The sequence below is a fragment of the Castanea sativa genome, chromosome 8, assembly GCF_040712315.1.
Source record: "Castanea sativa cultivar Marrone di Chiusa Pesio chromosome 8, ASM4071231v1".
NCBI lineage: Eukaryota > Viridiplantae > Streptophyta > Magnoliopsida > Fagales > Fagaceae > Castanea > Castanea sativa.
This window is the reverse complement of record NC_134020.1, coordinates 41,721,391-41,735,948: the sequence shown is the minus strand read 5'-3', so window position 1 is coordinate 41,735,948 and position 14,558 is coordinate 41,721,391. Positions and strand designations below refer to the sequence as shown.

Here is a 14,558-nt window from a genome sequence, read left to right as displayed (position 1 = left end):
TTTATTTCTACATTTTCATTTCTTGAAAAATAAAGTGACTCTTGGTCCTTTCAAAAACCAAGGTTGGATACTTGGATCCCCTTTGTTCTCATTAACAATTTTTTTTTTATTAAACTAAAGCATACAATGAGATTTTTTTTTTCTCAAGAAATTATTAAGAGTTGTCTTAGTATCTACCGCATAAATTAATGTCCAACATCGGAATCAGCATACTACCAAATAAGACTAAAATACTCTCAATCACCTCAAGTCGAATAACATGATCAATTGACTCAAAAAAAGTGAAAAAAGAAAAAGAAAAAGAAAAAAAGAAACTTTTTTTTTTTTGAGAAAGAAGAAAAAAAGAACTTGAACAATCCAAACGACACGTGTCTATGTCCATCCAAGCATAATAAGTATCAAATAACTAGATATATCCGTCTACGTATTTATATGACTCAAAAATAAATACTTGATAATTAACCTCTTATTACAACCAAAGATAGATATATAAAAATGTGAGGAAATATTAAAAAAAATTGATGAACTGATGAACATGTTTCGCATGAAGAAAATTTTGTTCATGGGTGTGCACATCGATCAGGTAAATTTTTAGATGACATCTCAATTCTCTTTTTCTTTTATTTTTTTCATATCTTTTTCCTGGATAATAAATAGTTCTTATATGCTTTTCAAAACAGTTCAGTAAGCATTCTACAGTATTGTCTTGTATGTCTGGGTCTTTAGCGACTATATAAACTTTGGCATCACAACTTTCTATTTTTGTAGTATACATGCAGTTGAAAAAAATGATATATAATACACATCTTAAAAATACTGCTTAAAGGCCCGTCTCTTTTTACAGGTTTCAAATTCCTTTTCAAAGCACTTGTATAATGGGCCGGTAATTCTGCCATCGTCAAGTTCAGAGAAATGGACAAGGTCATTAGCTTGCACTTGGAATAGAATTAGGATAATCAGCTCGAATATCATCATTAGTTTTACCTTATCTTTCTATCTATATTTTGGTTTTGGTTGTCTCCAACTCTAGAATTTTATTTTATTTTTTTAATTTTTACTATTTATTAGGAAGTTAAAAATAGTACAACGATTTATAAGCATTAAAACCCCAAACTTTCTATCACAACTGAATGACTTGCTACCATTGAAATAAAGACATTCTAGTTTGTTCATTTATTTATCTTAATAAAGAATTAATAAAAGAAGATTTTTTTACAAATTATCATTTTGAAAATAGAATATCTTTTGAAGTTAATTAAATGTCTTTTTAGTTAGGAACATGAGGTTTTATGATGCTTTTTATGTGACTCCTAGCAGAAGTCATATACTTATAAAAATTAAATTATTTTGGAGAAGGAATGTCTGTTAATTCTTGGCAACGACGGGGTGTTCTCATTAAAAATCTCAATTATTAGTTACTTGAACAAGGGATCGATTCGGTCGTAACATAATATAATAATAACATGAATGTATCATTCCTATCAAAAAAAAAAACATGAATGTATCATTCAAAATAAATGTATATTGTGGGGAAGATGGGCGTAGGAGTGTATATTTATATGCATAATGGGCCGGAGGCCCAAGCCAAGGACATTCAGCGGTTCGAGGATGAGTAAACATCTTACTAAGGGTCTGTATTAATTCATAAAGAATCAAAGTTTGATCGTGATCATCTGAGAAGTTGGTCTGAAGAGGAATGTCTCCTCGAGTTAGCTAGGTAGAGATTGGAATGAGTATATGCCATACACAGGCAATGTCCCATGAGACTCTATTGATAAGGATGTGCAACACAGTAGTATAGGACAAAGGAAAACCATGAAATATTTAAGGAAAAATCTGATACCACAGCATTGAATGCTTTGCAGTTAATTCTCTGACCGCATTAATGAGGAAGTGATATCTGAGTAGCATTGTTCAGCCTTATAGCTATTTTCAAAGGTTTTAGGAAGGTATTGATGGGACAAGTATCTTGACCGACAATCTGATCCAACGTGGAGGGTAGAAAGAAGAAAGGGAACTATAAAAGGAAGAGAAAAACCCTAAGATAAGGGGATCGAGAGAACAAGAAAGAAAACATAGTAGAAATAAGAACAATATTTGTAATCTATCTTTAAGAAAGATAAATATAAGATTTAGTTTCCTCGGCTTGAGTCTGAGGATAATTTTCGTTGCACAAACTAACCCATCTGTGTCATATTGAGATCTAGCCCATTGTCTTTGTTATCTGAACTCACTAAAATTTAGATTTCTAACCCACTTTCTACAAATTCATTGTATTGAGCTTTTTGTGCCTATTCCTTTCCTGTTTTTGGGCTTAAGTGCAAATTGTGTCCTTACATATACCATTTTAAATATATTGAGCATATCATAATTAAATAGTCAATACATATATCATATAATAATAATAATAATATTCTTAATTTATATATATATATATATATATATATATATATACACACACATATAAAGCTGAAGTTAAACATTTGTTGTTGTTACGCTCTTGTTGAACCAAATCAATATAGCATTTCAATGCATTAGGTCTATTTCGGTCTATTTACTCCACTTTAGTCCAATTCAGTCCATTTTAGCCTGTTTGGTTTACTTTGGTCCATTCAGCCCACTTATGTCCATCTTAGTCTACTTTGGTCTTTTTGGCCCATTATAGTCCACTTCCGTCTATTTGGTCCTTTTTGGCTTGTTCGGTCTATTTCGATCCACTTGGTCCGTTTTTGCCTGTTCGGTCTAGTTGGTCCATTTTGGTCCACTTCAATAATGATTTGGGAGGAGAGGTTTGTGTAAAAAGAGAAGTTGCCTCATGAATTTAGCAATGAAACATGCTAAGTCCATAATATTTTCATAACACTTTCACAATAAATTTTAGGTGATAAGTTGTTACTCGTTCTAATTTGAATCTATCACTAAATTTTTTTTTCCACTAGTAACAAATAGTAATAATTTGCCACTTAAAATTGTTGTGAAAATATTGTGAACTTATCAATTCTCTTTAATAATCTCTAAATTATTGTATTGATTAGATAATACATAAATTCACACACAAATCCAAATCCACACAAATTTACAACATACTTAGGTGTCAACTTGTAATTAAATTAAATCACTTCATATGGGTGGCACTTATACTTGATGAAAATGTAAAATTATTATGTACCAATCAAAAGTTAAGTTGATATCCAAGCATATTATGAAATTGGAAGCATAATTGGTTGAGTCTGTAAAATTTTTCAGCAAGTGAATGATGATATCTAATACTTCGGCTATTGCAACATGGTCCTCACAACATTGTTCTTCCAAGAGGAACTATTTGAGATTTGAAATTTTTTTAAAAATAAAAATAAAAATCAAGAGGTGTTAATTGAGTTGCAATAGAGGAGGGAATTCGAACCTGAGAGACTATATGGCCATATAAGAACACTAGCATCAAGCGTGCTAGATGCTAAATTTTTAGCATGTAACACACCAAACATAACAAAAAAAAAAAAATCACCTTCATAAGATGTGTCCAATGTCAAATCTACAATGATGTTCTAACAATAAAAATGTATCAGCAAATGTGCTATTTATTTTTTGTTCAAACTTTCTCTTCCATACAATATATCTTAATTAATTAAAAAGAATAAATACAGGATATTTACATAAAGTAGTAAAAAAACAAAATATGTAATGTGTAGTGTATAGTATATTGTAAAATGGTGTGTTAAGACTTAAAATAGATAAAGTAACTTTTTAATGTGTCAAAATGACATTTTTTTAGAACGCCTAATGCTAGTGCTACCATTGTATTTATAAGATATGGAATAAGTTACAATAATAAGTCTAGAGTCACCAATAAATTGACGACTATAAATTGTGTCAAATTATTATGATAGACATTTTTTTTTTCAATGAAAAATTCACATATTCTCTCACAAACTCACCACCCACTGGAATTCCAAAAACAAAATCACTATTTTGGTGAAAAAAAAAAACTTAGATAGGTGATGAACCCACTTAACAAGTAAAATCTTACTAATTCAATCGTGTGAAAATTGTGTCCTAAGAGCATTCCTGTCAAGTGTTGCAAAACTGTCATTTTAACACAGCAAAAAACCTACTTTGTTATTTTACCACATCATTTTACAATACATCATTCATCACACGTTCCATTTTTCAATTTCATACATTAAAATAATATATTTGTAACACAAAACTCAGCCAATATAGAAAACACAAACAGTGGTAGTGACCACCACCCAACAACCAACCACCGCCACAACCAGTAGCCACCAACCAACAACCACTGCATCCTCCAAAACCCAAAACACAACTTAAAACAAACCAAATAAATTCCAGTCAAATACCCACAATAAATCCACAGCCATAACCACCACAAATCAAATTAAAAATAAAAACAAACATATAAGAAAGGTAGAGAGATCCTGCAGTGGTGGCTCTCTTTGTCGACGGTGGTGGCTTTAGATCGGCGGTAGAGGCTAAGATCGACTTTGCATCATGGCTGAGATGCACATCAGACAAGCGGTGCTGCAGCTTCAAGCTGTGACTGAGATGAGTTCAGATCAAGGCGGCATGGCAGCTTCAGATCGAGGTGGCAATGGCGGCTTTAGACCGGCAACGATGGAGTCTTTAAACTAGAGGCGATGGTGGCGGCTTGATCGATGAGGGTGGCTTGATCCGCAATCCCAACGCTGCTGTACCGTTGATTTGAGTGTGAGGGAGGGTGAGGGTTTGGATATCTGATATGAAGAAGAAAGAGAGAGAGAACACGGGTTGGAGAGAGACAAATTTATTAGTAGAGAGAGAAAAAGTTGAATAAAAAAATTATTTGTTTGGTTTGGCATTTGTGGCCGTACCATTCCAAATTTGGAAAAATATTATTCACTCGTGCCAAATGTTTTAGCATTTACAACACCTGCTAAGAAGTTTTTTTTTTGATGTTTAGTGTGCCAAATATTTAGCATTTGACACATCTGATGATAATGCTCTAAGCTCAAGTTGTTGACGTGGCATCCAATCTTATGATTATGGATGAATAATTCAATTACCAGACACTTCTACACACTATTTGCCACAAATGTCCCAAGTAACCGGTATCCAATCACAATCTACCAAGTCAAACAGTTGCGACAAAAATCACAAAAAAGAAAAAAAGAAAAAAGTTGTGAATCTAGAATTATACGGTATTAACAACAGTTGTAGGCTTGTAGCTAGCGCCGCCCTCCTGTACCTGGTTGATATGATAAGGAATAAATTGGCAACAAACTCAAACTCTTTTTCTTCACTCACATGCCGTCTACTCTAACTCTCTTCAACTTGTGCTGCAATTCCATCATGGGAACCGTTGTTCACAAGCTTCCATCTTTCAAATTCCTTAACCCTACCTCTTCTTCCTCCCACTACTGCTCCACAACCACCACCACCACCACCACCACTCGGACCTCCAAAACTTTTCGGGCCGGGTCTCGCAGGCGCTCCTTTTCGATTTCCGCTTCAGCTTCAGCTGTCCGAGAAGACAACCCGGCTCTCGGATCCCTCTCTCTCGGCCACATCACCCGACCCGATTTCCCCATACTCCACCAGGTAACTACTCCACCCAATTCTTCTTCTTCTTCTTCAATTCCATGCCAAAATTTAGAACCAAAAAAAAAAAAAAAAAAAAAAAAAAATTGAAAAGCCTAAACAATTCTCAATGTATTCGAAATTTACTTTGAGTTGAATCCACTATTTTGGGGCATAAATGAATTCTTAGAATCATGATCAATCTGTTATTGAATTGGGTTTTTTTTTTTTTAGCTGTAGTTGGATTGAATATATGATAGAATTCTTGCTTACACTCACTGCATTTACTACAAAGTCCTTAACTTTAATTTTTATATGTATATATTTTGGTTTAGGAAGTAAATGGTTCAAGACTTGTGTACTTAGACAATGCCGCAACTTCTCAGAAGCCGACTGCTGTATTGAATGCTTTGCAAAATTATTATGAAGCTTACAATTCAAATGTGCACCGCGGGATTCATTATCTAAGGTACTTAATTTATGTTTATTGCAGAATATGCAATGTGGGTTTTGTTTAAAGGGGAAGTCTTTGGTGAGATTTTTCATCGCGTGTTGAGGCTTTTGGTTCTGTTTAGTTTTTTTAAGTAATGGAAGTGGCTTGATGGGTGTTCTGAATGTAGTGCGAGGGCAACGGATGAGTACGAGTTGGCAAGAAAGAAGGTAGCGGCTTTTATCAATGCATCGGACTCTGGAGAGATTGTTTTCACTAAGAATGCTACTGAAGCCATCAATCTGGTAGCATACTCGTGGGGAATGTCGAATTTAAAACCAGAAGATGAGGTGTGCTTTTGTTACTCCTGTAATACTTGTAGCTTTACGTATGTGAGTTTCGTTTTTTGTGAACCTTGTGTTTTTTCATACTTATCATTTTTCAATAAACTTTTTCTTACCTATCAAAAAAAAAAAAGAAAAAAAAGTGAGTTTCGTTTTTTGTTGTATGGCAAAAATGAATATGATCTCAATTTGATGTTATATTGATTTAAGGAAAATGGTGTTTCTTGTAAATTACATGTATTTATGATTTTTTTTTGTTAGGGTGAATATTGTGTGGAAAAATAGGATTAGGGTTTGAAATAAAAGTATGAAAAGGTTGATCTTGAAAGATGCTTGTAGCAGAAAAGTATGACTGAAAATGTAAGGCAGCCTTTTTTGGGGCACTACATTAAGAGTCCAAATCTTCTATCTCACTCTTCCTTATCCACTATATACTCCACAAATAAAAACATGCCACATGTCCATTTATTTTATTAAATGCTAAATTTATGCTTTCTATTGTTTCAATTACATAAATATGATGGGTTATTTATTTAAGGAAATTGAAATAATAGAAAGCATAAATTTAGCATTTAATAAAATAGATAGACATGTGGCATGTTTTTATTTGTGGAGTATATAGTGGAGTAGTAATAGTGGGACAAAAGATTTGGACTAGAAGATTTGGACTCCTACATTAAGTGTTCAATAGTAGCAAAAGGTTGGTGAGATTAGGGAGTTTAAGGTGTTAAAAGGAATAAAGAAAAGAAAGGTTTGGAATTGAACTAACAGTGAGAAAGGGCTCAAATCAGCGGCTCTTCTGCCTGCTGTGATTACATAGTAATTTTGGATTTCTGGGTTGTTTGAGAGCTATTTGATGGAAGAATGGTTTAAGTTCTTATGTTTGCATGGTATTTGAACTTAGACTGTACTCTTGAAGAATTTTCTTTCTGTAATCTTGCCTTTCTTGAACTTCTCTCTGCCTGCATCCAGCAATTCTTGTGACTGGTTGGACTGTGGCTCCATTCTTCTCCACCAATTCCACATATCTTCTTTTAATTTTTCAATTTCCATTACCCTCTGGTTGCTGAGAAATGGAACAAATGGGGGCATAAAGCTTTTGTAGGTTTGAGATAATGCAACATCAAGCCACACAGGTGGAATGGTCTGAGTGAGAGAGAGAAAAAGGAAAAGGAAAAAACAATTGAACATAAAATTTGTGAACATTGTTTCTATTTCTTCTTAATAAAAAAAAGTTTTTTATTTTAATTTCTCAGTACATTGTTGGAAATAAATCTCAATAGACTCACAGTTCCCCATCTTATGTCAGCTTCTGTTTTAAGTACTTCTATGAGATTCAGCAACATCATTCTCTAGTTTCTTTAAAGGGGGAAAAACATGAAATGACCATCCTTTCATAAGTTTTACATTGAGCCCTTTCACAATATTATTTTTCTTGCAGGTAATTCTCACAATTGCTGAACATCACAGTGCCATCGTACCCTGGCAACTTGTAGCTCAAAAGACCGGTGCTATTTTGAAATTTGCGAGTTTGAATCAAGATGAAGCCCCAGATGTAGACAAGCTAAGACAATTGTTTTCAAGGAAGACGAAAATTGTAGTTGTTCATCACGTCTCAAACACACTTGGTATGTTTCTCTATCTTGAATCTCTTCATTTTAATCATTAATTTTTCCTTATAGATGCTTTGAGCTGAGGCTGATGAATTATTTTCATTTGTATTCTGGATAATGCTGGTAATTAATATTGTTGATGGTCTGAGAATTGTTATTGGCTAGGCCTTCCTTATCTTTTGATAATGTGTACCTTGTTGCTGCATATCAAAGCAAAATGTTATGACCTCGTTGGATTGTTTGGCTTTTTACCCATATTAGAAGCCCATAGAGAAACCTTTTGCGCAATGAGAAAATGGGCCAGATTCTGATGAAGAGGCAAAAAGAAGAGATCCAACAGGCAACAGCCCAAACATATCATCCAAATAAGAACAGACCATGCCCAAGCTGATACACCTTTCATACCAAATGGGTGATATCTTTTTTGAAGGATTCAAGTTCAACCATAGATAATCTCTCAAATTATTAATAAATAGATGGAACCAAGAAAAGATCTCCTCATGTGCAAAATTATAGAAGATTCCGTTTAAGACCAAACAATTCCATCAAATTGAGTATGATTGTATGTGTGAAGCGAGAATGTCAGCTTTAGTAATGCAAACATTGGCAAGAATCCAATGCCCCAAAGACCTAAGGGTTCCTTCACAGGGTTAGTTCATGGAGGCTGTGTCAAGGGCAAAAATCAAGACCAAAAGTGTAGGACAGAAAAAGATTGCAATCAACTTGATAATGTTCGCGTGACATTGCTTCTTTGGTCCGATCCAAGGAATCCCTTAGATATGATGTAAAATGGATATTGTTCTGTCATTGGTTATAAACTGTCCCAATGCCACGTCTTTTTGCCATGGCTTCTAAATTACAGCACAACAGGAATATGCTAAATATTACACAGCTTGACTTTAGTGGTAGTGCTACATGCCCGAGTGATTTTCTTATCAAATAATAAATGATTACTAAAAGAATCATCTTTCAAGTGCACAATTTATTAATGTACATTTTGATATAAGAATCAATTGTCTTGCCTATTATCTTTGTCTAAGAAAATTTGAATCCTGTTTTGAGTAGCCTATCGTTTATTATGGATCATTGTTAAAGAATGGTAAGGAATGAACCGTGAAGACTTTTAAAAAAAAAAAAAATTATTATTAAGGGAATCTAGGGCATAGATGTATGGATTTCTGGGTTGTGCATTACCATTTTCTGGTTGCTAGGCTTTTGCTGATTTGGAATAGACTTTGAAGTAACATCTCATCATATTAACATTGGGAGGTCCAATGCTTGACTATATCATATGAATTATACTTTAGTAAAATATAATTAGTAGGGGTCACTGATTACTTACTCCTCTCCCACTGTTCCCCCTTTTCTCAACCCTCAATTTTTTCCTCACTTTCGACATGCCCCATGTTTCTGAATTTTAATTTGATATTAAGGTTTTCCTTACGAGCCCCACATATTAGTGTTCTGGAAGCCTATAACTTACTTTCCTTACCAACCTGCTTTTGTTAATATTGTTAATGTGACTGTTAGTTTTTGCTTAGCCATTTGATATGTATGATTTGTTATGTCTATTGGGTACTAACAGAGTAACAGGTTGCTCTCGTTGGTTTAATCAATTGAATAGCCTTGTTCTTTCTTCTTTTCTCTTTATTTTTCTGAAAGTTGTAAGTTTTTATTATTTTTATGCAAGTGATTTACTGAAACGAATATTTCTTTCATTTTTCTGTAGCTTCTGTTCTTCCTATCGAAGAGATTGTGCTTTGGGCACATGATGTTGGGGCAAAAGTTCTTGTGGATGCCTGTCAGAGTGTTCCACACATGGTTGTCAATGTCCAGAGCCTCAATGTTGATTTTCTTGTTGCTTCTTCTCACAAGGTTAGGGTAACGCCTTTTATGCAAGTTCTTAGCTTTGTCCGAATATAATAAGTTTAAGGAATATTGTAATAAACATTCTTCAGATGTGTGGGCCTACAGGCGTTGGATTCTTATATGGCAAGAGTGAGCTCTTGTCTGCTATGCCTCCATTTCTAGGTGAGTTTCTACCTTTAGAAGTTAAAATTTAAGAGCTTGTCTGTTCTGGTATGTTCAATTCTTGTCCTGCAATAATTTTTATTTCCCCACCAACACCTCCCCCCCAAAAAGAATAGATTTTTATATTCATATTCCTGATAGCAATGAAATGGGTGTAATTTGAAGCTGATTATAGTGGTGATTCCCCCCGTCCTCCTCTTTCTAGGTGGTGGAGAAATGATCTCCGATGTATTTCTTGATCATTCCACTTATGCAGAACCTCCATCCAGGTTAGTGAACTTATTCATCTTCTTGACCAAATTCATCTTATATGTGAATGTTCGCATAAGTGCATGAATGCTCAAGTTGGTGCCTTGGTGGCAGTCTATATATCAGATCCTACTTTTACCAAGACTAAAAATCGATTAGAGGATAGCTTGAAGTTGTCCTTAAAAATTGAGGCTTGTGGCGAATTCCATTTTGTGTAGCAGATGCCAATCAGTTACCATACAACGGGATATGTGTGGGAATTACATTTTAGAAAAATGTGGGAATGTGCTTATGGAGCCCATTGGAAAAGAGCAAAGTAGGGTGTGGAGATATGTTCCACAAAACAACTGAATTCCCCCACATTTCTCTGGCCATTTTTTGCATGTTTCCCTATGGTTTTTTCTGCACATATCTTCTAACATTTTCAAATTTGACTCACATTTTCTCTCTAGTACTAAGTGATTGATACTCTGCCTACACTTTATATATATGGTTTCTCTTTTAACAACATTGAGATTATCAAGTTTGGTGAAATCAATATCTGTCATAAAACATTATATGTCATGGTGATTTTTCCTCTATCCTATCTGTCACTGGAAAACTTTTGAGTTTCTTTTCTGATTTACTTGAGTTTATTATTTTAGTTTCTGCATGGATTGTGTGTGTATCTATATGTCACAAACTTTAATGTCTGCCAGTTCATTCCACCTATATAGTCATGGTGAGCATGCATTATCTTGCCTGTGGGCTCTACATAGGGTTATATTTTGTAATAGACCCTACACCATAGTCAAATTCCTCACAAACTTTAGTCTTTTTGTTGGCTTCTCATTCTTTATGAAGCTCCTTGACATTGAGCCCAAGACCATTCAATTTGTACTTCATGCCATTCGTACTGCATTTTCCATGTAGATCCTAAATATTCAGCCAGAGACATAGTTATTACTTCTGTTACATTCAACCAAAGCAATTGTCATGACCTTAAGGTAGTTATATTTGTCAAGATTTGCTCTTCCCTTATTCTATCATTTCATTGTATTGCTACTTTTCTGTCATCTCCTCTTTATTTCACCTAATGGAAATTTTATTTACATGCTAGCTCATGTGTTAGCTTTCTAACTATATACATCTTCTTTCTTCAGACATTGAACTCTTACATCTATAATATACCACAAAGTTTTTTCTTTTTCCAGGCACTTTAAACTTAATACCAGTAGCAATTGAATATGAAGTTTAGGATAAAGTTTAAAATATTTGGACTATGCTATAATTTGTTGTTTAGTAAGTTGGATTTCCCCACCTGGATGACTTCTGTATCTTAGTATGTGAATGTTATTCTATCGCGTAGCATATCTTTATTGTATAATTATTCTTTAACTGAATTAGATTTGAGGCCGGAACTCCTGCAATTGGGGAAGCAATTGGTTTAGGAGCAGCAATCGATTATTTATCGAGACTTGGCATGCAAAAGATACATGATTATGAGGTTAGTTGAATTTTTATGCCTTATCTCTTATTTCATGATTGCAATATAGGACACAGAGACAGAGCTTGATACGTGGAAATATGTGAAAACCATGTTGTTGAAATAAAATTGCATTGATTAATTTGCATAAGATGTAATGGAACTTGACCCACACCAGTTGGTTCTCATCTTTATGGAAGCTAATCTTAAGATGCTGTTGGCAGACTGCATTATTTGATGTTTAACTCAGCTTCAAGCAGGGGTTAGAAAGAACAAAAATTATGTCTAGAAAATTTTGCTTATTTATCATTTAATTAAAATAATTAGTGGCTTTATATGCAATTTATTTTACAGATTGAGTTGGCTAAATATCTGTATGAAAGCCTGCTTTCAGTCCCCAATATTCATGTCTATGGCCCAGCACCTTCAGAAAATGTCGACCGTGCTGCTCTCTGCTCTTTCAATGTGGAGAACATTCACCCTACTGATATTGCAACTTTTCTTGACCAACAGGTATGGGAACAGGCAAAACCTTACAACTGTTGTAGATTTCCAGTGTTTATGATCTATTAATATCGTTTTTCCTCAGCCCTCTTTTAGTTTATAATAAACCATGGAAGATTCAAGAAGCCTAAATGTTTAAAAACTTCTGCACACATTTTCTGTTGTAGAGAAGAATATTATTTTGGAACAGCAACTAACCTATTTAGTTTCAGCATGGAGTGGCAATCAGATCAGGTCACCATTGTGCACAACCCCTTCATCGCCATTTAGGTGTCAATGCAAGTGCACGCGCTAGCCTCCACTTCTATAACACCAAAGAGGATGTCGATGATTTTATCCAAGCGCTCAATGACACAGTCAACTTCTTCAATTCTTTCAAATGAGTTATTTGCTTAGTTAGAAAGCTACTTTAGATTCTGTGTCAATAATTCTGCTATTGCATTTCTTCATTTTTGTTGGAGTGGTCCTTTTAGTCCTGCTTCTTCAATTAATATTTAGAAGGTGTATCCTATATTCCAATGATACCACTACCCACGATGTGATTCATTTTGTAAAGAAAGAAAAGGCATAAGATTATCAATTGAATCCATCTCTATATATTTATGAAAAGCAAAATTAGAGAAAGTGTAGTCCTAGCATCCATAGGATTGCTCAGTGTACATCTGTGACTATGCTAACGATGCAAAATTGTACCACTTTAATAGCAGAGTTGTGCTAAAATAAATAAATGGTCACATGAAACAAAAGCTGAGAGTAAGTGTGACCTTGACATTCCTTTTTGTTTTTATTTTAGATTCGTTGCCTTAACATACTTGTATCACCTCATTAGTAGGATTTTGCTAAATCAATAATAAATACTAAGGTACTAATGTTATAAAAAAAATGATGATATAGAGCACCTTTCCTATCTTGCCAAACAATCATCTACTCAAGCAACCATTCACCACCCAATTTCGTAGCTGTTCAGTTGCTCACTCGGGATTATGGCCGTCAATGAACTAAGTTGTTTATGAAAAGTTCAAACTCATTTTAGGAAATGGCCTGTTTGTGTTTTGTTTATTTAGCAAATAAACCAAGTTTAAGCTCAAGTTTTGACTATTAAATGAGCCAAGCTAAAAAAAAAAAAATTGTTTGTGAATAAGCCTATGAACATAAGGCCAAGTATATATATTATTATAAATTTATATGTATACTTATCTAAAACTATAATTATATAAACTTGAGATTAAATTGTGTAGCCAGGTTTGTAGATAGGTTCATACAATATAAAATTATTGTTCATAGTTTATCAAAAATACAGAGTGATTCAAAGCTAAAAATTATACATTAGTTTTAATAATATAAAGTTAGTGAACCTAACTTTTATAAATTCATAAACGAAAATCATTCTATCTAATTAGCTCAATTAGTATAATTCTAATTGTTTGTCAAAAAAAAAAAAAAAATTCTAAGTACAATTTAGTTATTAATTATTTGCATTGATTTGTGAGGAAAAATGGGTGTTTATTCATCTCACATTCATGATGGACATCATCATAAATTTAATGAGTGAATTTTACCACGAATGTGAGATGAGAGAGTACCATTCTCCGTGCTCTAAGTGTACCTATAGTGTATCTCAACTTATTGTCTAGTGGATCAATTTACCGCTTGGAGGGCAGCAGAAAGGTTTTCCGCCGAGTTCTTTGGTTTCCTCTTCGATAACACGTTTCAATGTTATCTTATGTTTGCATTTTTCTTGTGGGTTCATGTTATAATGACGAACAGTCAATTATAGTTTGCCCCATGAAATAGTTATGAAAAAATGTGTATGAAAATGCGTAGTACTAACAATTGGTTTCTTCCAATTTCCATGTAAATATATTCACAATAATATTAGTACTACGCATTTTCATACACGTTTTTTCATAACTATTTCATGGGGGCAAACTATGATTGACTATTCTTCATTATAACATGAACCCACAATTTTTTCCACTACTCACGATTTGCCACGTAGAATAATTGTAACAAAGAAAATGTGAAAATGTGTAATACTAACATTATGGATACTCTAGCGCCCAAGAGCTAGTTAAAAGTCAAGGCCATAAATATAACAAATTTCACAACTCTTTTTACACATTGTCATCTAGGACTACCACTATCATCACTTTATAGCACATCAATTACCGATTGCCACATTAGCAAATGTGAAATTTATTGTCAAATATTGCGAGAACTTAGAGTTTCTCTAGTGCACCGCGCACCTTTGGTGCGGTGGTCATTTTACAAGTATAAATACTTATGGGGTGCGAGGAGCATGGACCGGAGTTCAAGTTTTCAGGAGGGAGCTTCACACACATATACAC

The 14,558-nt window shown here is 33.9% G+C and overlaps 1 protein-coding gene across 1 annotated transcript; it reads left to right on the top strand.

The window, feature by feature from the left end:
• The first annotated feature begins 5,194 nt into the window (after positions 1-5,194).
• On the top strand, positions 5,195-12,825 carry LOC142608225 (cysteine desulfurase 1, chloroplastic). Its single transcript, XM_075779956.1, has 10 exons — positions 5,195-5,595; positions 5,910-6,043; positions 6,195-6,354; positions 7,790-7,976; positions 9,691-9,836; positions 9,920-9,992; positions 10,198-10,261; positions 11,628-11,727; positions 12,061-12,219; positions 12,423-12,825. The coding sequence occupies exons 1-10, from the start codon at positions 5,302-5,304 to the stop codon at positions 12,591-12,593; spliced, it is 1,488 nt and encodes a 495-aa protein (XP_075636071.1). The 5' UTR covers positions 5,195-5,301; the 3' UTR covers positions 12,594-12,825.
• The last annotated feature ends 1,733 nt before the right edge of the window (positions 12,826-14,558 follow it).